A 27364-nucleotide genomic window follows, 5' to 3' on the forward strand; every position below is an offset into this window, starting at 1 on the left:
TATATATATATTATACACACACACACACACACACACAAAGAAAAACAAGTAGATAGAATAGAAAAAATAGAAAGCTAGTGTTTGTTTGTTGTTTTTTTTATAAATTTTTTTTTTAAAGATATAGATAAAGTAGAATTAAAATAGAATAGAAAGGGTTAGTTAGAGGGTCAAATAAAGCTGGAACAGACGTGTTTTTAGTCATTTAATACACAGAGCCATAGATCACTGCAATATCGCGCTCATAATCACAGATGAGTCGCATTCGATTATGAACGCGATATTGAGTAGCTTGTCAGTGTAAGTGTTTTTATTTATGCCATTTATATTTTTGTTAATACAGCGTATAGCACTAGTCAACTAAATGAATGTAGCAGAAACGGATGAGTTATAAAAAAAAATTCACCCTCCTCACAGTTGTCATGAAGGGCAAAATTACCTATATAGACCAAAAGCACTTTTGTACCAGGCTGTAAACATATTTGTTTTCTACTGTAAAGGCCTCTAGCGGTCAGTCGATGAATTGCAGTTTTAGTCACTTCTGTATTGGCTTCAAGCGAGAGAGACCGGGAGGTTGCCGCTTGGAATACATTTAGTCATTTAGCAGACGCTTTTTATCCTTTTATCCATCTCGTCAGTAAAGCCTGTTCTGTGAACAGTAAATCTCCATCACGTGCTTTCAGATGGAGCAGCATTTACATTTACATTTAGTCATTTAGCAGACGCTTTTTATCCTTTTATCCATCTCGTCAGTAAAGCCTGTTCTGTGAACAGTAAATCTCCATCACGTGCTTTCAGATGGAGCAGCATTTACATTTACATTTAGTCATTTAGTAGTATTATCCAAAGCGACTTACAAATGAGGAAAATAAAAGCAGTCAAAACTAACAAAAGAGTTTTAAATTCTTTATTTGAAAAAACAACAAAAAACAAAAACTAGCTTTCTATTTTTTCTATTGTTTCTACTTGTTTTTCTTTGTTTGTGTGTGTGTATTATATATATATATATATATATATATATATACACACACCTTGCTACGTGTACTGCGTTAGGCTAACCGAGACTTGTCATTTGCACTTATATATTGTTGCTCTTTTGTTAGTTTTGACTGCTTTTATTGTCCTCATTTGTAAGTCGCTTTGGATAAAAGCGTCTGCTAAATGACTAAATGTAAATGGATCAACTTACTATGTTGTGTATTTTCAACAGTTTCAATATGAAAAATAACTTTTATATTGATTCAGTGGATTTATTGCATTTTTTATAATATAAAATTGTATTATAAAATAATACAATTTTATAATAACTCTTTGAAAATCAAAATCTGGATTAGAATTTTTAATGTTAATATAACCTAAAGATGCTATGTGAAAGTTTGAAACAGAAAATAGTGGTTTTCATCTTGCCACTTTCTTGGTAAAGAAAACACATTTTTATTCAAATTAATCAAAATGGATTTATAGCGTTGTGGAACCAAACTCTTCATATATATATTATATCTAGTGTGAAAATCAATGTTTTGGTAAATGTAGATATTGCAGATATCATGTTCATATTTATACAATGACAATGTCCATCTTCCTGGTGACTATTAAATGAAAGTAATGATGGTATTGTTTTCTACAGTATTTTCTACATACAGCAGGATCTTTTATGAAGAACAACTGTAAAAGGACTCATATTCTTCCTGGAGCTACTGTGGTGTTCATGAAGTACTGTCATTAAATATATGAAAGCCAGGCATGGTACTTTAAAATGCTGAATGATTACAATTTTTAAACGTTTAAAAGTTGATGCCCTTCATATAAAAACGAACAGAAATATTACCAACCTGCCAAAGAAATCCGCAATCAGTTCCGTGTACAGCGAGAAGCCGTTCTACCATTGGTCACTCGGTATCATGTGTATGATGTATGACGCTAGACACGTTTAATCAGGCTGTTTCCCTTAAAGGTACAATATGTAAGATTTACGTAATAAAATATCCAAAAACTACTTGCATAGCGTTATATATTTTATGCAGTTGTGTAATTTTGTTATTCCAAAAGTTCCCAATGATTTGTAAATCCAGAGAAATTCCAATTTTAAATAATGGCTGGTCCCTCATTGTGGCAGATCAGTTATGCAATATCCGCATATCCTCAGTTTCTGCTTGGGGCTATGTGTTTTTTGGCCAATTGCAGCAGACTCAGGGAGTGTTAACCGGTAACCTGTTTATAAACGCGGTACAGGACAGGTAACAGTTAAGGAGGTATCTTTGCATTAAGCGAAAGTGGCGTTGGTTTTGGTTATAAAAATCGACTTTTACTTTCCATATGCTGTTAATAGGCTTCACTTTATTACTTTCTGTCCCATCGAAAGTACCCTAGGTGTTTGAAACCATTATGAAATAAAAAAATATTGAACTATATCTTGAACGCAACTTGACACCAGGTTTATTGAATTATAGATGTGATTAATTAATCATTCAATAACTGGCACATCTGGTTATATCATTCCCTGACAAAGATTTCTTAGAAACTATCAGTAAGGCGCCTGCTTTATGAATTGTTTTATTGTCTGTTATCAGTGTTAAGAAGCACACACCTCCAACAGCACTAAAAAATCCTTGACCATTCTTTGCCACGTACACTTACTTTTATCATCTTGTTTTGAAGCAGGTTTTACGGCTGGAGATGATTATGAGCCTGAAAAGTTGCCCTGAAAAACTTTTGCCATTGAATAAGACTTTACATTTGGAAGGAAATGGATATGCATGATCACAATTTAACTGCCTACTGGGGGGAAATAAAAAACAGTCTAAATTGCCTGGATTTAGCTGGTCTTCTAGCCTGATCAGATACGTGCCCAAAACCTGTCCAAATTCAGACCAACAAACCATTTAAGACTGGTTTAAGTTGGATTTTCTAGCAGAGTATATAACAACTGTATCTTCCAAATAAAAAGGCTTATTGAGATGTTTGCTCAGACCACCTACTGAAATGATGGTGGATGCTGTTTAAAAATGTACATTATAGCAGCAGCTTGTGTGACCTAAAGATAAGATTCTAAATTATAATTATAGAGATATTAATGGAAATAAACAACAGCACACTTTTATGTAAAAATATAGCCTTGACATTTAATATGTTCACATTGCAAGTTTGAAATTATAAGTAATTGTAAAGGGGCAGTGAATGACCAATATGTAAAACTATAAATGAGTGTGACATTCTCTTACTGTATGCATACATACACATCACTATCTAGTTACAGCTAAGGGGTTGAACAGGAAACAAATTTTTTAGTTTTTTATCCTAAAATCATGAATTAGAATAGACTAAATCCATTTATGATAAAAGGAAATCGTTATATTTACAATGTAAGAATGGCACATACAGAAAAATATGAAATGCACATAATTACCAGCATTTTGGTAAATAACAATATTTCCAAGGCACAAAATTTTATGTATTCTCTCAGGATATCATAAAAGTACTATAAGAGCCAGTAGCAAGCTGTTAAAATACTGTACAATAAAACAAACATCTGATCATATTCAGGCCTGCTGTAACATTTATGGAACTCAAACTCTCCTTGAAAGGAGAAGAAAACTTGCATAACCTTTGTATTACATGGTGTTATATGCTGTTGTGACTCCTTGGGTAGTATAAATATGCACCACTAGTTCGTTCTAAAACATACATACAGCAAACAAATGAGATGGGATGAACATATATATTTAAAGTGTGATTGTTGCACACCTTTAAACTTAACTATTTTGGTTTAAAGTTCTTAAAATAGGAAATTCTGAACAATTTCACAGTGTCTTTACTAAAAAGCTTAAATTTAACAGCTGGGGAATATAAATGTTTATTGTTACTGTGTCCAGATGCCTATGAGAATGAATTGTCACGCTTAGCACAGTCTATTAATAGTACCAAGTTAAAAAAAAATAAACTTGAGCTGTGTTTCTCTGTGCACTCAGATGGCCTCTTGTTTAGTGATGGTTGGTTGAGGGATGGAGCTTGGTTGCTTGGGCACTGTGGCTATAACACCCGGAGCCATTTTGTAATGATCAGAACCTGAGGCCGTCGGCGGAGATGGGATTGGAGTTTCCGGAGTGGCTTTTTAGAAAAAGAGCAAGAGGATACATTAGATCAAGGGTCCACATAGGGGAATTATGGAACCTTAAATAAGCATAATTTGCATAGCATGATAACATGCAAAAGAAAGAAACCATTGGTTGACACGAAATAAGCATGCTTATGAAATTTCTAAAGGCATTAGCGCAGAAAAGCATTACAGTAGCCTTCTTTGACAAAATAAGCCTGATTAGTTTCTACGATTCTGGCAAGGATTACTCCAACAAGCCTGTTTGTCCCTGACTACCTGGTTTTCTCATTTTAAGGACCTATATTTTCTGTTCGGTTCTCCATTATAACAAATTTTCATTCACTCAGTTCAAGAAGATAGCGTTACTTACACATCTGGCCATTGTGAATTGGAGTGGCCATGTTTGTGGTGGTGACTATGACATTGTTACTGAGGTGCTCCTGGACCAGATGTGGGTGTAGAGAATGATGGGCATGAGGAGCTTCATTAGCTGAACCTGACAGAAAAAGAGAGTCATTAAATCTCTGATTGGGAAGATCATTTACAAATCTGAATCAAGTAGGAACTTGTTTTTTCAGTCTATATGAACTACGTAGGGTTATTAAGAAACCGGAGTGTATAGGCTGCCTTTTTTATCTCAGTTTTCAAGATTATGACAAGCTATTCCTAGATGTTTATCATGCATCTCAGATATTGCACCTTTTGACAGCTATCCAAAGTTAAGGGTCATTTACATACAGTGCTGTCTAATAACCATGACTTTGCACTTGTCTACAAAGTTTCGCTTTATTAACAGAAATCAGTTACCTCCTAGAAGCATCTCTTGTAGCAGGTTGTCTATCTTCGCCATTCCAAACAATTTAACAAACTGGATTTGCTCGATCATTTGCCAGGTGATGCTCTGCAGCATCGGCAACAGAAGAAGTAGCTCGCCGAACCGCCCCCGCGAGTCATATTGCCGGTCATTGATGTAGTCCTCCAAACTAACTTGAACTTGGTATCGCATACGTTTGATCTTGCTTGGGTCGCTTAAACCTTTGGCATCTACGTGAGAAAGGCCATCACATTAGATCTTTTTGAAAACTCACTCGACATTCTGCTCTGTTTTGTTTCATTTTTAGGGCAATTTCCCACCTGGATCGAAAAATACAATGGCCTTCAAGCAGGCATATTCATTGTCATCGATCTGGAGATCCTGGAAGGGAAGGACTAACTCGTCAAGGATCCTTACAGACACACGGCTCACCTCCAATTCGGGACAGTTTCGTGGAATTATATGATCATTACCTGCGAGAAACATGGAACATTTTGTGAGGTAAAACATTAGTAAAAGCACTTGAGTCCAGAAGTCTGTCATATCCACATTTCCAATGTGCTTTTGAACTTACCTAATAGTAAAATGTCCTTATACAGCATGGAACGTTTGGCAGCTCCTAGTAGCAGATGTTCTCCAGCATGAGCTCGCAGTAAAGCCACCTGAGACAGATAAACATGCATAGGTTTGGTTAGAGTCCTTTTTATAACCATAATAGCTGTTTCTTTCGCCTAAAATTAAATGGAGACATATTCAAAGTATTTATGGAGGCAAAATCAGGTCTGTGTTCATGCCTGAATGTGCATGTGTGTATTCACGTGCATGTTTGTGTGAGAAGATGCAGTTTGAGGCGTTCTCACCCACAGCTTAAACACTGATCAGTTATCATGCCTCAGTGCTCAGCATGTTAATGATTCTGAATGTCTCAAGAAGAGATGTAACTTTCAAACCATCTCATCATATTCTAACCTGAGCCATCTAAATACATTAACCACCCAAACTGAAGATCTCTGAACTTTTTCTCCTACTGAGACAAAAAATTTAGCCAACTGACACTAATATCTATTAAATGTACATTGAGGGAGTACATTTTCAGCTAAATAAGAGGTGCTTATCTTACCTGATCATCCAGGGGAAGGTCACAGAATGCTGGGATGTATTTAGCCCATTCAACGAGCACCAGCAGCTGCTGTTTCATAGACTCGCACACATCGGTTATAGTGGCTGTCTTCTTCGTTCTGATGTCGCCATTCATGATGGAACCGGGTGATGAGATCTGCATAGTAGGATATGGGAGAAAATCTTAATATCTCTTAAACGATTATACATGCATACACACATACATACTGTATGTATAGTAATGATTTAAATGTACAATTCATGTTATAAATATGAATCATGTAATATATTTTAAAGGTGAATTTGTTATTTCTGTGCCTCTAGCTACACCCAGTGAAATTGCAGTAGTGTTGACTGTTTTCGAACAGGTTTCCAAATCTGCCACTGCCCAGATAGTCATGCTCAAACCAATGCCATTGGTTAAGCGTGTGTTGCTATGTGGTTCTGATTGGGATGATCAAACAAACAGGGCAATGTGTTGACAGCTGTCACAGTGTTTACATTTTTTTCAGATGAATCAACCTACGTCTGAGAATCAATGATGTCTTATTGTCTCTGCATTTTGAACTGGGTTAAGAGAACATATTTTAGAGATATTTAAGAGAATATATCACAATTCACCTTGTGATTTGAACCTAGATTAGAATCACAATGTGTACCTGTCTAGAAAGGACATCAGCTTGAATGAGTGCGTTTATGGAGGGTAAGCTGCTGTCTTCATAGCTGGATCTTCTGGTGCTAATCCTGTCTCTTTCATTCTGCACAGCTGTGAATGAGAGGAACACTTTTAATCAGCAAATTAACATTAAAATGTATTACAAATACACATAGAAGGTGTATTTTGACCAGTACAGAAAAAACTGCTCTGAGTAAACCACTGAAACATACTCTTTCATTATCAGTAGCAGTGAATGCCACCCAGTTCTGACAACCAATTGAGATAGCAGGGATGAGGCATATTAGCCGACTTTGTGAGAGGGGGGAGTCCTCAAGGTTGCGCTTTTTTATCAGTGTGCAGTTATGATGGCTCTAAACTGTTTGTTCAGCATAAAGCAGACATAGACCTCAGTGCATTGTTGAGTGAACATTAACAAAATGTCTCTTGCTAACTCTCTCTCTGCTGTTGCAACATCCCCTAATCTCCCAAACAGGGCAGGGAGTTTTTAACTTCTTTAATAGCATTATATGAATGAAATCTAACAGCATGAGGAAGTACCTTCCTTCTTCATCCCAGCTCGAAAACATTTCTTTAGTCTGCAGTACCGGCACTGATTTCTCTTGTCTTTGTCCACTATGCACTGTCTGTTAAATCTGTATGGAAGCATAAAGAAGTCAGAGATTTACTTGGACGTTGGATAAATTGGATGGAAACGTGGTCTTTTATGCAGAATTATGGCATTATGTTTGCATTGTTAGCCAAGGAGGTGTTCTTTTTTTCTGACCTGCAGGAATACATGTGGTTTTTGCGTACGCTGCGTCTGAAGAACCCTTTGCATCCATCACAGCTGGAGGCACCATAGTGCTTTCCTGTAGCCCGGTCCCCACAGATGGCACATAGGGCCCCTAAGAGGTTGGCAGCATTCATGATGGCACTCTCAGCTGGCGAGGAGTCTGAAATCATGGGGGATCTTGAATTTAGTGTCACAAGTGTTTTATTTTATTTATTTCTGTTTTTAACTATTCTTTTATATCTCATATCTCGGTTGCAGATTGAACCAGACAGATTCCTGATTCCAGACCAATAGGGGAAAGGTCATGGAGTGAAAAATACTCACAAAAAGACATATTTACAGCTAAATCAATTGGTAGTGAATCATCATCATGAACATGTGCTGGAAGGGCTGTTTGCTGAGTAATCCAGACATGATTAGTACTAAACCTGTACAAAAGCTACAACAAGATAATCTTAGATTATATGAACTCTAATTAGTGTTCTTGATGACCTACTTAACAAATTTAAAAAAAAATTAACAGTAATGTATATGATTCATATGAGTCAGTTTGAACAAGTGTTTTATTTTATTTATTTCTGTTTTTAACTATTCTTTTATATCTCATATCTCGGTTGCAGATTGAACCAGACAGATTCCTGATTCCAGACCAATAGGGGAAAGGTCATGGAGTGAAAAATACTCACAAAAAGACATATTTACAGCTAAATCAATTGGTAGTGAATCATCATCATGAACATGTGCTGGAAGGGCTGTTTGCTGAGTAATCCAGACATGATTAGTACTAAACCTGTACAAAAGCTACAACAAGATCATCTTAGATTATATGAACTCTAATTAGTGTTCTTGATGACCTACTTAACAAATTTTTAAAAAAAATTAACAGTAATGTATATGATTCATATGAGTCAGTTTGATTTTTAAAAAAAAGATAATCTAGATAGTGATTTGATTTTGTTGATGTCAGAAATCATTTAAACATTCATAATTTCACAAAAGATATGCGAGTTGTTAGATGTTCATTCTTATGTTATAGTTAATCAGATAACTACATTAAAAACCAAGCAATGATCAAAGGCAAAACGTTTTTAAATGGCTCATCAGTGTGAGTGATGATGTGGTGATCATCTAAATGGAAAATAATACAACCGTTGTGCTTATATGTGATTTAAAAATTTAAAAATGTTAAATATTGGTTATAATGTTTCATAATTACAAAAAATATATAATAATTTAAATATAATATATATTATTGTCAATCTAACTCAAATGTAAACATTTTATAAATTGGACTCTTACTGCTTTACCTAAATATAACTTTACCCTACATATTAGATTACTTTGTCAGGTTGATACTGGTTGGATATCAATTTGTTGCACAAAACCTAGACATGGGAGACTTAGCTGCGAAACATTTACATGACACCCTCTTTGCTCAGTAATCATTCATCCTGGTGTCAAACTTTTCTTGAAATACTATCCAAACAAGTCATTTTATCCCAAGCCAACTGTATGAGAACAAGCAAGAGGAGTCGAATGAACCTCTTCTCCTTGTAGAGTACCATTTCTGCAGAACAGAGCATGCTGTGCTTCTTATCTTCTCCTGAAAAATGTATTTTGTATTGGCTTTTACAATCAGTATTGGGTGTTCTGTGCAAAAGGTTACGAACTTGCCAACTGGCACTTAACTATAAGCCTATCAACCCTGTTAAACATCTGCCGCCCACTCTTGACCATATACTATATACTAGCCTATATAAGTCAATAAAGGTCTCAAAGTTCACAGCGGGTCTGAGCGGATGACTCACCTGTGCTCATCGCGAGCACTTGCATGTTCTCAAACTCCAGGGTGGTGTAGGCTGGGTCCAAGGCCTCGCTATAGTCTGCCATCTCCATGTCTACTAGTGGTTTGGACAAACGCATTCTCAGCTACCTGATGCTGGGGGGAAAGACTTGTCCTCTCCAAAGTGTTTGGACACCCCCTCATAGGCCAAGCCCCTCCTCTCGGAGGGGTAGACACCTCTGAGTGACAGGGGCCATGTCCTCAATGGCAAAGATGAGGCTTGCTGTGATTGACAGTCTGGGCCTCCTCCCAGGGCACGGCCCCATTCTGAAGTGGGATGGCTCTTATGTTAATGATTAAAGTGCTAAATCAGAGTTGTTGTTTTTTTCAGAGACTGAGACAAACATGGGGGTTTACTGTCTTATTTTTTGTCTCAACGTCCTAAATTCATTACTAGACAAATATAGCCAGTCTCAACACTATGCTTTCTATCTCAGTTCCTCAACAATGGTTTAAGGGGTCATGAAAGATGACTGTCTGTGTCACAGTCTTGACACATATTAGACAGTATGGAAAAATTTACTCATATTTGACTCTAATGTATAAGATTGAATGTAAGTGGTCCGCATTTCAACATGCAAATTGCGTATCTGCTAAATCTCTGTTAATTCTAGCACAATAAACAACAGCAATAACTCACACGGAGTAAAATTTGTGGCCTTTATGTAAAAGAGCTCATTGCTCTGTTGAACATTCTGCATGTGCACGTGATGCACAACTCGGTTCCAGTTGTACAGAAGAGATTGTTTACTTCTCATCAAACCTGTGCAAAACTAGCATTTGGAAGGCAGTAAAATATCTGAATTCACAATAACACTGGCAGCTGTGGTTGCCAGAAGTTCACTGTTAAATAAAAAATAAATGCATGCAGTGACAGTAATGTTTCTGGGACATTTTAATGTAATATGTCTACTAAAAATGAGTAGTTAGTAAATAGTTCGGTTAACAGTCAGTGAATACCTTTTTTTTTAACATTACTCTCTTATGTTGCACATTATATTACTCCTTCTCCACTAAAATTTCTAACATTTGTAAGGTTTGGTGACGCCTGTTATTGTCTCCACACAAGACTTGTCTTTCAAACTACACTCTTAAGAATAACGGTTCTTTATTGACATCTATGGTTCCATTAGGAACATTAACATTCATGGAACCTTTCCTTTGCACAAAATATTCTTTTGATTATTAAATTTTTCTTCACACTAAAGAAGAAAATTGTTCTTTTAAGAACTATTTACCAAGCATCACTGTGAAACCCCCTTTTGCAAACTTTTATTTTTAAGAGTGTAGGCCTGATTCTGCAAAGATTCTGACACAACAGTTTCTAAATCACCTTGATAAAAGGAAAAAACGGAGGTGATCATCTCTGTACATAATGCTGAATTTGTAGAGCAGTCTATGCTTTCCTAACTCTTTTTGTAGAGGATAAAACTATTTGTTACTCAAACAGGAAAATTTGATGATACAATTACGCAAATACCAACTTCAAGTACATAAGTGTCAGGGCCAGGGCAAACAGACAATATGTATATTTGAAGAGTAGAAAGCAACAGAACAAACCATGGGTCATCGTTCCTCAGTTCAGACCTGCCCTGAGCCTGTAAAATCTCATTTCTACCTGCCTATATAGAGAAGAACTACTGTAGCTATACTGTCAGAGTGAACAACCTAATTATCGTTTTGTGTGCTGTGCATTACAAAGTGTACACAAATACACTGCAAAAAAATTCTTAATCTGTATTTAGTATGTTTTCGTGCATATAAAAAAATAGAAAAAAGAAAAAATGTTATGTTGTTTTCATAGAACAGATAAACTATATAAACAAGAAATAATTGTCAGTGAGGTAATAAATATATATATATATATATATATATATATATATACAAAATATGATTTAATTCTAGATGTTTTGTCTGAAGCCATGCCAAAAACACTGATTAGAAAAAAATTCTTGCCGTTTAAATCAATTCAGGTTTGTTTGAGTTCCTTCATTACTGGGGTGTCACAGTAGTGTTTCATGTTTGTTTTAGATTTAATTAAATGACTCCACCGAATGACTACACCTAAACGTACAAGATAGCTAGTTTTGCAAGATAGACACTTGCATATTTATAGAGTTATTAAAAAATAAAAAGACGAGTGAATTATGTTCACAAGAAGAAATGTATGTTAGCAGCTTGTTAGCTCTGTATGTTAGCTCTGGCAGGATGATGTTTAACTGGTATATATCAAAATAAATCTGCAAGAAGTTGCAGACTTTATAGCCTATAGATCAGGAACACTTATTAGTCTTCCTTATTTCTGTACAAGATGACTTCACTTCTCCAGCAGTTAACCTGAGTAATGTAATGACAATCAGTGTACAGGAATGACTCACAATGGACAAATCTTATCAGAGTCACCATTAAATTCCTTATCGCAGCACACATCTCCATGATTCTGTTAACTAAGGAATGACCTCTATAAAGTATAATCTGTGAAGTTATGGCCCTTTCTCACATACACCTCAGCGATCAGAGCAGGCAGGCGTAGATAACTACATTAGATCATTACCTCACATGGGCAAAAGCCTCTTGGTGAACAGACCTATTTAACAGATTTACATCTGCAAAATGTAGTGATGATGTGGAATAAAAAAACAGTTAGTTTATCTATGTATTCATTAACTGGTATTTGTGTCACTCATGTACTTATTATTAACATGGCAGTCCATAGGTCAGTGTAAATTAATTATTTGATTTGAAAACAGGATATTTTGAATAAAATATGTATAGATTAATCTATTAAATTTATTGATTTTAAGCTTTATAGTGTAGTAGAGTTTAATAAAACACTTTCGGTTGAGATGATTGTATAAAATTTTATTTTATCATATTTTATTTTAAGGGAAGATTTGTTCTTGTAAAACACTTTCCCTCTTATAAAATTTAATTAAATTTATATTTAATTTATTAATCATCATATTTATTTTAAAAAATATGTTATGCACCAACTAATATCTAAGGCAATTAATTATCAAACACTGTCATTATTGTTTTTAATTACTAACATTTAATCGCACCCATAATGCTTTTGAATGGTTTCTTTCATTTTATTTTGTTTTTGCTTTTATGACCGCATATTAACTGACAGACTGGACGGAAGATGTGCTCTTGTAAAAGTTACTTAAACTTTCCCTCTCGTGCAATTAAATTTAATTTCCATTTAATTATTAATTATAATTTTTTTTATTATTAATCTTCATGATGAAGCCGATATGCAATGAATTATCCAACACTGTCCTTGTTGTCCAGATAATGTTTTTAATCAATAACATTCACCTCACCTGTAATACTTTTGCATGATTTTTCAGTTTGTAATGTTTTTACACACTCCCACCACTCATTTCTCCTCCCCTTAAGCATCTGTTCCTTACTATATCAGTGATGACACAGAGACCGAACCCTTAGACCAGACTAGCACAACAAAATTCAAAGCAGCTCTCTCACTATCTGAAAATAACCTGCATCAATGGGTCAAAATTTTCCACCACTATCTATTCAGCGTTGCAAGACAGATGTTTACATGCGTGTGGTGCAATTGTACTTTGAGTCTCATCACAGAAGACAATATGGCATAGCACATGTCCTGCTCTGATCGTCTTCTCTGTGTGATATGAGGCAGCGATGTCATGTCCTATAATCAGTCACCCATACCGCCTGCCTGGGGCTAAAAGTCAGAGGGTTGATGTAACTCCTCTGCCTATTTTCCCCTTTGAAACTTCAAACTCCAGTTTGTGAACAAAGTCCTGTCTATCTCCACAATAAGGATCTCCGACCACTGACCAAACTCCATTTGTAACCACTGCCTATTTGTACTTTCTCTCCAATGACTCTTTTTCATTTCACCTGTCTGACCAAATGGGAATAAGAAGTAGCACTGCAAAGGTGGATGAGAAATGCATGGTTGTGGGAACCGGTGGCCTACATGGAATAACATGCTCTTGGAGTACTCGGGAATGTGTTTTATGTGGGAATATGAGTATTTTGCTTTCTTTTGATTTTAAATATTTGATAAGAATGGGAGAAAACAGCAGGAATATGCTTACTGAAGCACATTCGAGGCTAGTAGAAAAGCCTCTGTGGATTGACTGGGGTAGATGGCACAGATATGTGAGTATGGCGACATAGTGAACACACAAGAGATTGTCAACAGATTGGTTGGTAACCTGCAGACCACACAGCTCATGCCCTTTTAGGGCAAAATATTTATTTTTGCTTAATAGAAATGACCTTTTTTCATATATATTGGGCATTTATTTGTAGTTTTAAACTATTGCAGTGTTAATATCGCCTAATGTATGACTGCTGAAATGTATCTTTCCATATTCAAGTGTGAAGGGGCTGATAAGCGTGGGTAATGCCCCTCCCCTCTGTCATAAGCCCTGGGGGTCTTTTTTTAGGCCCGCCGAGTGTAAATCAATGGTCAGATGCTAAATATTTCAAGCGGTCAGGGCATTTTCATTCTATTTCGTCTTTGATGGTTTATATTTAACTTTAATTGTATATTTTAGTCAGCTGATGATAATATTTGCTAATCAAACTCTTTTCAGCACCAAGAAGCTAAGAAACATGTCATGCGATCTGCTGCTTTGACAAATGTTCTAGCATTGTTACGTTTATAATACATAACTCAGGTGCAAATGAAGAGAATTTACAAGCAAAATCTGTGATTTCTGCCACGATGCAATTCATGATGTTGTTAGTGGCTTTATGATGGCCTTTTGTTAAGACCTAAAGCCTTATAAGCAATGGACAGATTTTCAGAACAACTAGAATTCACTTTCTTTCTTATGACAACCTTAAGTTTTTTCCCTCATTTAAATTGCATTTTTACATTTTCGAGATACTATAGTTTTTATTAATATTTACTGCATTATTAATAAAATCTGATTTTTATTTTTATTATTTTTTACTAATAATTTTTGTCTTTTTAGCAGTGTGTTCGATTTCAAAAGAAATACTATGTAACCCAAAGCAAAGCCATTTTCTTAAGAGGCACCAGAGACAAAACCATCCTCCTCCGTAACGATTAACAGAGACAGTTATCTATGAAGTTCCCATAGTCCTCACCCATCACGGTATTTGTAGTCTAGGTAATCATAAACCCCTAGGGCCTAATATTGCACCGTCCCCATAAAATATTCTGGTTTAAAACTCAAAATCGTTGGTAATAATATGTTTGACAAAAAAGGGTTCCATTTAGCCAACATTTGCTGTTACGTTCTGCTTATCTCTGTCTATGCCATGCTTTTCATCAGAAGCATGATAAAGCCACTGATAGGATTTTGTCCTGATGGCTTGCCTGCTTGTTTATCGAATGAACACAGCTTTATGGGATTACATACTATTTGACAATTTACGCTACTGAAATGATCAAGCTTCTTTGTTTCATTCATCACATTACAAAAACTCAAGTAGCTGTGTGCACATCACGCAAGTAAACAATTGCATCAATAAACATTTAGAGCAAGGCTCTTTGTAAATCAATCACATCTTCTGATAAGACTCTTTCAATGATTAACTGTTTTTCTGCCTGTTGACCCAATCATATTTGCAGACTGAGTGATGCTGCGTGCATGGACAGTTATCACTCACTTGTTATCATCAATCAATTACATTTTCATCACAGTGTACAGATCACGAGAACATTTTACCCAAACAAGTTTCACTTTACCCCAGTTTATCAAAGCTAAAGAGTCATATGGTTATTAAATTTGTTATAATAAGTTAACGTTCTGGGCTTGGTGTACTTTTGCTCATTTGTGCTCTGTGAATTAATTTTCCTGCAGTCTGAATATCACGATAGTACAAAACAAATTACATAATTGTGTATTGAATGTGATGTTTTACTGGTGAAATCATTATTTAACCACCTTAACGACACTGTGTAAATTCAGTACAAGAAGTCTATGGAAGCCTTTTTTTCCGTGTTGTATATTAATCTTTGATGATGCAATCATTTCTGTGTTGATACATCACATTTAGAATCTCAGATATCAGACTGTTGAATAATTTCTTGTCATATTACCGTAGCATAAAAAAAGTTTCATTTTTGACAATACATTCAGAGTCAGATATTATGGGCATATAGAGTAGGTTCGAAATGACTGAACATTTGAAAATCTTGGTTTGTATGTAAATAAAGAACAAAGAAATGTAATGAGGTAAAATTTCTAGGTCACTAATCAAATAAGGAATTTGTTTTGTGTTACTTTAGTATCATTGATCTACTATTATAGTGTTTATTTTTATATTTTCCGGTTTAATTTTAAAGTTTTAGTAATTTTGTTGTCTGTTTTGTCAATTTTTTTGTAGTTTTTTTTTTTAAATATCTACAGCTCTCTCTCTCTATATATATATATATATATATAGAGAGAGAGAGAGAGAGAGAGAGAGAGAGAGAGAGATGTCCCAACATTTTTAGTTTGCACAGTTACCATATTCCTCAGCTCCTCTATGTGGACAAAGCTTGCAATTACATCTGCAAGGTTCCCACAGCCTTGGGCCTTACTGTGCAGAACCACATGGGCTTCACTAACTGTCGATTGAAATCCCCCAAAAATATCAGGTCAGCAGTGATTTTAATAAACACAGTCTGTTTTCCATAACAGCAATTGTGACATAAAGAAGTAAACCGAAACCTTTGTTTTACACTCTGACCATAAACCTGTAGATGTAAACGAGTCAAATATTCTGCACATGACCACTTTGAGGACATTTGAACAACTTTTAGCTTTAAAATGTTTCATAATACTCCAGTATGTCTCATCTTCATTGTTCTAATAGTTGTAATTTCTGCCCCTAATTATGCCTGTATTATTTGTAAACTCCTTTGCATGTCTATATATTTTATCTTGTCAAATAGAAGTCACACAGATTTTTGGTGAACGCCACTCTAATTAGGATGTAAACAAATTTTCATAATCTACCTAATGGACCTTCAGCCGCAACTGTGCTAAAAGAGGCAGTGAATCTGCAGTCCCTGTACCTGGTATGCTGCTGAAGTGGCCCGTGCCATGTCCTTCATACATCCTGCACTGGTCTGTGGTCCTGAGAACTGGCAACTGGCAGTACTATTAGCCAAATAGCTTTTTAGCAGACTTGTTCGGGTGCCAGTCTGGTAGATACCATTCAAAAGTATGGGGTTGGTAAGATTTTTAAAATGTTTTTGAAACAAGTCTCCTTTAAGGCTCAACATATCGACCTAATCCCTTAATGCCTGTCACAATGAGATTTGATTGGGGCTTGAGCACAAGGCCTAAAAGTGTCAAGTGAGCGAATAATTCATATCTGGCACTTCCATTTCCCGAGGCCCCTGGATTCTCCCTCAAATGGATAGGAAACATTAAGTTGACATTTTGATGAGTGTGACACCAGTGTTTAGTCAGTAAAGATGCTTCTGAATTGAATAGTTTTCTGGTGCTGAGGAGAGAATTGTACTGAGGCATCACTTACAGTAAGCTGTCCGAACTATTGGAGAGTACTATTAGCCAAATAGCTTTTTAGCAGACTTGTTCGGGTGCCAGTCTGGTAGATACCATTCAAAAGTATGGGGTTGGTAAGATTTTTAAAATGTTTTTGAAACAAGTCTCCTTTAAGGCTCAACATAGCTGCATTTTTTTGTATTCCAGAATACAGTAAAGACAGTAGAATTATAAAATATTATTACAATTTAAAATAACTGTTATTTATTTTAATATATTTAAAAAATGTATTCCAGTATTTATTCCTGTCTTCACTGTCACATGATCCTTCAGAAATCAATCTGATATGCTGATTTGCTGCTCAAGACCGTTTTATGCAGTCTACGCTCAAAACACATTTCTTATTATTATCAATGTTGAAAACACTGTTCAAAATCTCGACCCGCATTCACTACCATTATAAAGCTTGGAAGAGCCAGGACATTGTTTAATATAACTCTGATTGTATTCGTCTGAAAGGAGAATGTCATATACACCTGATGTGAAAATCATGAGGTAATTTTCATTTTTGGGTGAACTATCACTTTAAATGTGGATTCAGATGCTTAATTCCAGGTTTGAAATCCTCTAGAAACTCTGCTGCATACTGAACAGAGATGAGTTCTGTGATCAGGAGAAAGAAATGCTTCTGGAGTGACAAACATTTCCAGACATGGAAGAGAGTCTTTGTAGGGTTTCTACTTTTAGCAACATTCCAAACACTTTGTGCCGTTGTGGCTTGTTGACTCGGGTGGCTGCTTGTTCTGGCCTTGAACAGTCTCTGAGCTGACAGCTGGAGCCGCTGGACCTCCACCATAAAGTCACTGAACATTTTAGGGAAAACAGAGTTCCTCGCTCAAAAGGTGTTCAACGGCACTTCTTGAGTTTAATTTTAGACGTGATCCTGCAAAATGTGCAGGTCAGCTATTTGTGCAAGTGGCAACAGGCAAGCAGTTCTTTCATGCCACTCCTCATATGCAAGATTCATGCAACTGTAATGTAACTTAAGCTTTAATTAAATTAGAATTTATTAAATATATAATTCATGTTTGTAATCATATTTATATGAATAGGCAATGAAGGTTGAAGAACTATTTAGGTGGCATGGAAAATTAAAATTTTTACTGAATTTATCTTGCTTAATGTTTAAGGAGTAGTTCACCCAAAAATGTATAGCTGAAAATCACAATAATCCACATGACTTCAGTTCATCAATTGAAAAACAAAATCAAATTAAGGCTAAATAGAAATAAAAGTAAATAAATATCTAAAAACATTAAAATAACAAGATATAAAATTACTAAAACTTCCACAAAAATGAAAATGAAAGCTCATTCAAAATATAAAAAAATTCTTCAGATGAGGTGACTTTTTCACTGAAGAAAGCAGGACAGAGGACTCATATTTTAACATTAATTGATGGACTGGAGTTGTGTGGATTACTTGTGGATTATTGTGATGTTTTTATCAGCTGTTTGGACTCTCATTCTGACGGCACCCATTCACTGAAGAAGATCCACTGGTGAGCAAGTGATGTAATGCTAAATTTCTCCAAATCTGTTCTGTTGGAGAAACAAACTCATCTACATTTTGTATGGCCTGGGGGTGAGTACATTTTCAGCAAATTTTCATTTTTGGGTGAACTATTCCTTTAATATATAAATACACTATTGTTCATTGCTCATACTAGTTCATAATGCTTTAAATCTTGCAAATATATATCAGTTTTACTATTAAAAATGCATTTGTATGTATGTGGAAATTAGCATTAAACTAGTTTAATAAATGCTGTCAAATTCTTGTTCATGTTTAGTTCATGTTATGTATTGTGTTAGCTAATGTTAATGTATGCTAATATGTTTAAGCCTCCTTCTACATGATGTTGTGTCAGCAGCATTTCACACTAGGATTTTCTACAGCACTGCTTTGTGCATTCTCTGTGTTCACGAAAAACACATTACAGCAGCTCTGAAATTATCTGAACCACAAAGCAGCTTATTCATAGTTGCCAGGAAAATGCAACAATAATGTAAATGTTTCAGTATAGGCTAGAGCTCTACTAAGACAAATGTGTGGCCATTAATAAAAACACTGAACTCTGAACTTGACAAAGTGTATTAGAAGATACTAAGAGATGCTCACTTAATGACTGATTGTTAGATATTATATTTCATATGAGCAAAACCTACAGTGTCTGGTCAACAAGAAATTGACTGAAGCATCTAAGAACCAGCATTATAATAGTTTATATGGCACAGAGGGATGCTAAAGTTGAGGGATGCTGTTGTTTGCGAAGCATTGTGCATCTACCATTAAAGGGTAAATATATCAAATTCGAATGCACAATTACATTTCATAGTATTATTTAAATGATTACAATTCTAAAATGCAATTTATATTTTAATAATTGCATACACTATATGCACTAGTAACATACACTACCATTCAAAAGTTTGTTGTCAATGAGATTTTTGAAAGAAATTAATACTTTTATTCAGCAAGGAAACATTACATTTATCAAGTGTGACAGTAAAGATATTAATAATGCTCGTAAAGATTTCTATTTCAAATAAATGCTGTTTTTTAAATTCTATTTATCAAATATTTCAAATCCTGAAAACAAAGTTTCTACAAAAATATTAGGCAGCACAATGTTTTCAGAGTTTCTTGAGCACCAAATCAAAATGATTTTTGAAGAATCATGTGACACTGAAGACTGGAGAAAATTCAGCGTTGCCATTACATGAATAAATTACATTTTAAAATATATTAAAATAGAAATCTTTATTTTATTATAATAATAATATTAATGTTATTAATATTCACAATATTACTGTTTTAACTGTATTTATATCAAATAAATGCAGCCTTGGTGAGCATACGAGACTTTTTTTTTTTAAATCATATTGACCCCAAGCTTTTAAATAGTAGTGTATATTATTAAAATCTTCTACTCATTAGATTTAAATAACTATTTCTAAATCATTTTTTATTCAAAAAGGACAAAAATAAAGTGACATTGTTTTGCTGTATAATGTTTATAATGTATTGTTTTGCTGTGGGCCTATTTTTAGCTGCACTTAAAACTATATCCTTAATCTGGTTTGAAGATTAAAGCCTTTTATTTTTTCGAGGTCTTTTATAATTCTCGCTTTCTTCCAGCACTCTGTCCAGAGTCCTTTGAGTCATTCCATCCCAGCAAGAAAAGAGGAACGTCAGCCATTCTGTCCACACTATTCATCTTCTCCTGCAAATAGGCCCTATTTACCAGTCATTGTGGATATGCCACACCTCCCAAATTACAGCCGTGCATCACAAGCTCCCATGAATGGCGATGATAGCTACCATACTGGATGAAATGTCAAGAAACAACAAGCTCATTCAACAACACGTTCCACTGCGATCACCAAAGCACCCACCATGTTTTTCCTGAAGGCAATCGAAAGAGACTGAGTACTTACCATACGGTGGATCCATATGGGTGCTGACCTGAGCGTTCACGTTGACCATGTTGTCTCTTCTGCTCCCCACCACTGTGTTTTACTGATTTTTCTCTATTAAGAGTGAAAGATGATGAAGAATTAACACATATAAGTTTTGCAGTCCTCTGTTTCTGGTGAAGGTGTTGTTGGCGCAAGGTAAGGCCGGTACTCCTGTTATCTTATTGATTTTCCTAATCTGGGCAAATGTGGGTGGAGAGGTTAAACAGTAACCAGGCTTGTATAGAGACCAATCCATATGACAGCTGTAGCTATGGCAACAGGATGATAGAAACTCAAATAGACAGTTTGTTATAATTTTTCTCAGTTTCTCAAAGTCTGCATCTTTTTAAACTCATGCCATATTCAGGAATGAATCATTAGGGTAGGGCGAGTTTTGTTTAGTCAGGCACGAGGAGATGGAAGGGTGTGAGAAAAGACAGGAGTGGAGGGTTTACACAGACTCATTTAGCTATTCTGATTTGTCCGATTCCCATTACTTTGATAAGACATAAATCCAAATGTACTGTTTGACAGCATGCTTCATATCAGCTTTCATTTCCGCTACTAATTATTTGTCTTTAAACAGACTGAAGGGGGTTAACTGTAACTGTTTCATCTTTACTTTTATGTTAGAAGCTTAGATTCTTAAACATTAGACCAGCGCCATCCAATTTCAATCTTAAACAGCTTGAGTATAGACATACATACTGTATGGGGCCATATGCTGCACTTTTTCTTAACAGATACTATGTTAGTTTCAACAGCTTTTCCCATGAATATAGAGTGATTCCTTCTGACAGAAGTGTAGCATTACACAAGTCTCCTGTTGCTTTCACTTTTAAATAGCTTTGTGGGAAAGTCGGTGTTTTGAAACTTTAGATTTTTCCTATATTTGTCACACTGGTACAGAGATTACCTATGTGTCCATTTGCCTTATAATATTTATATGCATTACTGTCAGTTAAAAAACAAAACATTACAATTTCAAATAACTGTTCCCTTTTTAATATATTTAAAATGTAATTTGTAATGGCAAAGCTGAATTTTCAGCAGCCGTTATTCCAGTCTTCATTGTCACATTATTCTTCATTTGTCCTTCAAATCAATCTAATATGCTGATTTGGTGAAGTAAAATAAAAAATATTATCTTTTTTTTTTGTGGAACCTGTTATTCTCTGATGAATAGAACATTCAAAAGAACAGCATTTATTGTCAGTTTTGATCAAATTAATAGGTCTTTGATAAATGAAAGTATTTAATTAAAAAAATCTCACTGACCCCAAACTTGAACGTACATATTCAGAAGCCAACACTTTGATTGATGCCCTATTAAAAATATAAAAAAAAGTTATATTTTTTTCTTATTCAGATGAATGATTTCAATTACCAAAGTATTCCCTATACATTAGATTGGAGACAGTGGTCCTGTGCTTCGTTTATGGCTTTAAAAGCCTTTTATCTGTGGTTTACAGCAGATCCGTCTCTTTTAGATGGATTGAACACATTAATGAGCTGATAAAAGATGGTTTCATTCTGGTTCTCAATCTGATCCTTGACCAGCTGCTCACAAACACATTTTAAAATGAATTTCCTCTAATATATTTTTGAAATTTATAAATGATTTTTTTTTTGTTGTTGAGTGTATTTATTTATTTATAACTTTATTGGCTATGTGCCTGCTGGAAAGGCATTGGCAACAGTCTGTCTGTGTTATAAGAGAAAATGTAAATAAAAGATCAGTTTTTATGAGGACAAATGTGTTTACACTGCAGTCATGTCTCCTGTGTGACATGAGTTTAATAGACATTTCAAAAAGATAGTAACTTAGAAACCACTGAATATATATATTGGAGACCCACCTGAGTGTAGTGTGTGCAGACAGAGCCACTGCATCTATTGGGGTAGGAGAAATAGTGTCTTTCATCATACCAGGACCTTACTAGGTCAATGATTGATCTGTGTCTGCAAAATGAAAGTAATATTTAGAAAATCATAGTCAGAATATGTAGACAGTGTAGATATGATTCAGAACTGACATGGTTTTCAGATATTAATTCATGCCGATACCATGACTGTATATGGATGGGGAAGTCGTGGCCTAATGGTTAACGAGTTGGACTCGTAACCCAAAGGTTGTGGGTTCGAGTCTCGAGTCGATTGTTGGTGGGGGGAGTGAATGTACGACTGAGTTACTAAACCCCCAACTGCTCCCTGCCACAGCAAAAACGGCTGCCCACTGCTCCGGGTGTGTGTTCATGGTGTGTGTGTGCGCACTTTGGATGGATTAAATGCAGAGCACTGATTCCTAGTATGGGTCACATACTTGGCCACATGTCACGTTTCTGCAAAATGAAAGTAATATTTAGAAAATCATAGTCAGAATATGTAGACAGTGTAGATATGATTCAGAACTGACATGGTTTTCAGATATTAATTCATGCCGATACCATGACTGTATATGGATGGGGAAGTCGTGGCCTAATGGTTAACGAGTTGGACTCGTAACCCAAAGGTTGTGGGTTCGAGTCTTGAGTCGATTGTTGGTGGGGGGAGTGAATGTACGACTGAGTTACTAAACCCCCAACTGCTCCCTGCCACAGCAAAAACGGCTGCCCACTGCTCCGGGTGTGTGTTCATGGTGTGTGTGTGCGCACTTTGGATGGATTAAATGCAGAGCACTGATTCCTAGTATGGGTCACATACTTGGCCACATGTCACGTGACGTCACACTATGTTGTTGTTGTAAGGGTCTGGACCTTCCAGAGATGATGGACAGGTTCTGTTCAATGTGTCGCAAATCATGAGACGGTCCATGATCCCATTTGCACTGAGCGGCCCAGTCTCTCATCCTACACCTCACAAAGGAGAGTGAGGTAAACAAATGCTAAAAAAAAATAGTTCACCCCAAAAAAGACCCATGCAATGACAATAAGAAATGAAGATGTCAAGCAACAAAAAGGAAGAAAAATCATCATAAATTGTCCACACGAACTAGATTTTTCTGTACGACTTGTGGAGCCATACAACATGGATTTTATGAGGAACAGAAATTTAACATGTCAAAGCTTTACTTAAGCCCTTGCGATCTGAATCGTGAGCAACGATTCTTTTGAATCAGATATTTAAACGAAATAGTTGATTCAATTCATAAAACTGATCTGAACGATTCGTTCAAAAATCAGACTCGAGTTCAACTAAAGGATTCGCTTGCCCTTAACAAGTTCACTTGAGGTGAAGATTTTTAAAGTTAGGCCTATAATATAAATTTGAGATCACCTAATGTAAGAAGAAGCGGTTTTTAAAATCATACAGGCCACTTTTATGGTGAATTTCAATCCTTGTTGGAGCTAGACGTTTTCAGTCACCTTGCATTGTCATTGCATGGAAAAGAGCGACCAGATTGTTCTGAAATGTTACATTTAGAAAAAAAAATATTTCATGTTATATATTTGACAACCTTAAAACATTAGTAATGTAAAAAAAAATAGTAGGCTAAAGCTATTAAAAAATGTCCTACCATATATTCCATGTTTGCTGCGGGTGGGAAGACCTGTGAACGCACGCGGTTGTGATAGTCCAAAATTGCCTTAATATATCTTTCCTAGAGATGAAGCGTTTCCGCCGCGCTCGAGCCGCGCTGCTGTTCCTCAGTCCGGCCTCCAGGGAAACCTCACTCATCAGATGAAGCACTTCTGCCGCGCTGCTCGCCGTCTCTGCTGCTGTCGTACACGGCAGTGTCCACAAGGTGGCAGCAAAGAGCAACTGAGCGCAGACCAAATTCATCTTTCTACCTTCTGTCTGGTTGGCTACAGGTGCTTTATTTGTGGAAAGAGAATTCAGAGTCAACAATCTCTCACTGTATTAGCCAGTAAAATAAGCTCAGGAACGGTACAGTCCCTAATCAAGTGCAAGTACAGTTTAATCCTGCAATTTCTGTAGACCATTTTAGACCATATAACAGAATAAACATGTCAACATATTAATAATAAGCCGATAACTTGCTGTGTTACCCACACTTTTATGGTTACCAACATACTTTATGGAATAACATAAGGTAAAATGGTGATAAAATGTCAAATTTAAATTTTTGTGTGAATTGTCTCTTTAAATAAAATTTTGTTTATTTTTTTGAAAAAATAATTTGACTAATTATAGAAATAGTCACATCTGTCAGACGTGTTATTATATTTTTTATGTTTTATGTAAATATATGTTTAATTTAGTTATATTGTATTTACAAATAAATAATATTTGTATATTGTACAAATATTATTTGTACAATATACAGAATATATTGTAATATTTTCAAGTGAACGCTCGAAATACATCATTCAGGTAGCACTTTACACAACAACAACAACAGCAGAATTTTACATGCATTTTTAATAGGGATGTAACACTACACTCATGTCACGATTCAGATCAATACACAATACTGATCTCACGACACAATACTCTCGCAATACTTAGAACAGATGGTACGTTGTTGTTGTTGTTGTTTTTTATTAAAGGGGGCACAACACACACAGTTTCACCCAATCTCATGTTAATCTTGAGTACCTATAGAGTAGTACTGCATCCTTCATATCTCCAAAAAGTCTTTAGTTTTATCATATTTATAAAAGAAAGATAAAGCTTTATGATTCTCTCCGGAAAAAGCCCTAAAGAGTGACGAGCACTTGGGCGCCAAATGCCAACAAAACAGACATTTGATGCCGTTTCACTTACCATCTGCAGTTCTGAACCATGACCGGGATCTTTTATAGCTGGGACCGCTCCATCTTTCAGTATCAAACGATGTGCAAATCCAGCGTCGAACTGAGCCTTGTTTACAAAACGTTCGTCAACAAACACACTTGTGAAACTCTGTTGCTGCCCCAGAAAAACAAACTTCATCCACTGTTTACATAACGCTGGGTTCTTTAGGAAGCTGAACAAGATCAATACACAATACTGATCTCACGACACAATACTCTCGCAATACTTAGAACAGATGGTACGTTGTTGTTGTTGTTGTTTTTTATTAAAGGGGGCACAACACACACAGTTTCACCCAATCTCATGTTAATCTTGAGTACCTATAGAGTAGTACTGCATCCTTCATATCTCCAAAAAGTCTTTAGTTTTATCATATTTATAAAAGAAAGATAAAGCTTTATGATTCTCTCCGGAAAAAGCCCTAAAGAGTGACGAGCACTTGGGCGCCAAATGCCAACAAAACAGACATTTGATGCCGTTTCACTTACCATCTGCAGTTCTGAACCATGACCGGGATCTTTTATAGCTGGGACCGCTCCATCTTTCAGTATCAAACGATGTGCAAATCCAGCGTCGAACTGAGCCTTGTTTACAAAACGTTCGTCAACAAACACACTTGTGAAACTCTGTTGCTGCCCCAGAAAAACAAACTTCATCCACTGTTTACATAACGCTGGGTTCTTTAGGAAGCTGAACAAAGTTATCTTTCCCTCACAACCAAAAACACAGTCTTCGGATTGGAGACATTATTCCCGAGCAAGTCCCGTGCAGCGCTGCCGCCGGATGAAGCGCGTTGATGGGTGCGATCTAGCTCACAAAAACATCACAATCTGGTCCATGCGTGTGCGCGAGAAATGCCCATATAAGGAGTTCCACCCTGGTCTACGTCATAAAGAGCCACGATCGAAAAAGAACTCTCTGCAACTTGTTAAGCTTGCTGGTGATGTTTTACATCATTATTGTGACCCTTGCAGGCATTTTATTTTTTTGGTTCTTTACACTAATAATATTTTCTTTTTTTTGATTAAGATGTATGGTTACAATTCTTCAAATGAGAACAGGGCTCTGTTTGAAGTGATTGAAGACTAAATTGTCTTTTGCCTAAAAAAATAACGGTCTGGTATAATTTGTATGGGAGGAGACTTTAACATTGCTCCAGATAATATGCTAGATTGTATGCCACCAAAGAAAACTCCATGTAATTTGCTATTAAAAACCTTTATGGGGAAATATGACTTAATAGACAGCTGGAGGCAAAAAATATCCAAATGAAAAAACATATACTTGGTGTAATAATGATTTCTCCAGGCAATCAAGAATAGATTTTTGGCTTACATCTAGGAATGTTGATTTACACAATATTTCTGTTGACGTATTTCCAACCCCTCTTACTGACCACAAAGCAATTTTTCTCAATATGCAGATATCCACTTATTATAGTCCAGCAAAATCTTCTTATTGGAAACTTAATAATTCTTTACTGAAAATTGAATCAGTAAAAATAGAGTTTTACACGCCTCATTACATATTTTTTTTAAAAGGCTAATACAGAAAAATTATATTGCACTAATTGGGAACTTCTTGAGGCTTCTAAAAATTTAAGACATGTTGGCAGTTATCTTGCTAAAGTTAATAAAGAACAGGAAGATAAAATTATATTTGGTATTACCTCACTCCTAAACAAAGGGTCTAATAATTTTTCAGATATAGATCAAACAAATATGGCAGAATTACAAAACAAATTAGACAACATCTATAAGAAAAAGGCTGAAGGAGCCTTTATAAGGTCTAGGAAAAGATGGTTGGAGGAAGGTGAACAGAATACCTCCTACTTCTTTAGACTAGAAAAAAATCAGGCTACATTAAATACTATTCATCAGTTAAAAATTAATGATAAAACATCAAAGGACCCTAAAGAGATTTCAGAGTTTTGCTCCACCTTTTACTGTAAACTATATGCGTCACAGTATGATGCTAACGCCTCAAATGATTTCTTAAATTCACTGGGAGAGATTAAAAAAATAAATAATTTAGATAAAGCTATGTGTGACCAACCTATTAATTTAGAAGAAATAACCAATTCAATTCATAACTTAAAAAATAATAAGTCTCCCGGAACTGACGGTCTTACCTCAGAATTTTATAAGTTATTTGATGAGCAGCTAACCCCTTTTCTTCTTTTAGTTTTTTCAGAAAGTTTCTTTCTAAGTCCAACCTCCCATCTACCATGACTCAGGGGTTAATTACCCTTATTCCTAAGCCTAAAAAAGATTTGACTATTATTGATAATTGGCGGCCA

General features: G+C 35.6%; 2 protein-coding genes and 1 long non-coding RNA gene across 4 annotated transcripts in view; all 3 read right to left on the minus strand.

Annotated features, from left to right (window-relative positions):
- LOC107564663 (alpha-tocopherol transfer protein-like) overlaps positions 1-1893 on the minus strand; it is a 7581-nt gene extending 5688 nt beyond the window's left edge. Inside the window, exon 1 of the mRNA XM_016249798.1 lies at positions 1830-1893. Coding sequence (XP_016105284.1) covers positions 1830-1883 — 54 coding nt within the window. The 5' untranslated portion in view covers positions 1884-1893. The remainder of the gene's footprint in view (positions 1-1829) is intronic.
- A 1433-nt stretch (positions 1894-3326) lies between these two features.
- LOC107564652 (hepatocyte nuclear factor 4-alpha-like) lies at positions 3327-9541 on the minus strand. Its single transcript, XM_016249788.1, has 10 exons — positions 9286-9541; positions 7469-7637; positions 7243-7337; positions 6686-6792; positions 6028-6183; positions 5482-5569; positions 5228-5380; positions 4901-5137; positions 4464-4589; positions 3327-4104 (listed from the first exon to the last, which is right to left on the minus strand). The coding sequence occupies exons 1-10, from the start codon at positions 9398-9400 to the stop codon at positions 3962-3964; spliced, it is 1389 nt and encodes a 462-aa protein (XP_016105274.1). The 5' UTR covers positions 9401-9541; the 3' UTR covers positions 3327-3961.
- Positions 9542-20304: 10763 nt separating this feature from the next.
- Positions 20305-24021, minus strand: LOC107564655 (uncharacterized). Of its 2 annotated transcripts, none has more exons than XR_001606265.1 (4): positions 23825-24021; positions 23011-23156; positions 22167-22269; positions 20305-20379 (listed from the first exon to the last, which is right to left on the minus strand). It is a non-coding gene; the product is annotated as an uncharacterized lncRNA (long non-coding RNA). The 2 variants fall into 2 exon arrangements; XR_001606264.1 differs by having other exon boundaries at positions 23011-23162; positions 23825-23862.
- Positions 24022-27364: the final 3343 nt, after the last annotated feature.

The sequence above is a fragment of the Sinocyclocheilus grahami genome, unplaced genomic scaffold, assembly GCF_001515645.1.
Source record: "Sinocyclocheilus grahami isolate Dianchi unplaced genomic scaffold, SAMN03320097.WGS_v1.1 scaffold953.1, whole genome shotgun sequence".
In the NCBI taxonomy this organism is placed as follows: domain Eukaryota; kingdom Metazoa; phylum Chordata; class Actinopteri; order Cypriniformes; family Cyprinidae; genus Sinocyclocheilus; species Sinocyclocheilus grahami.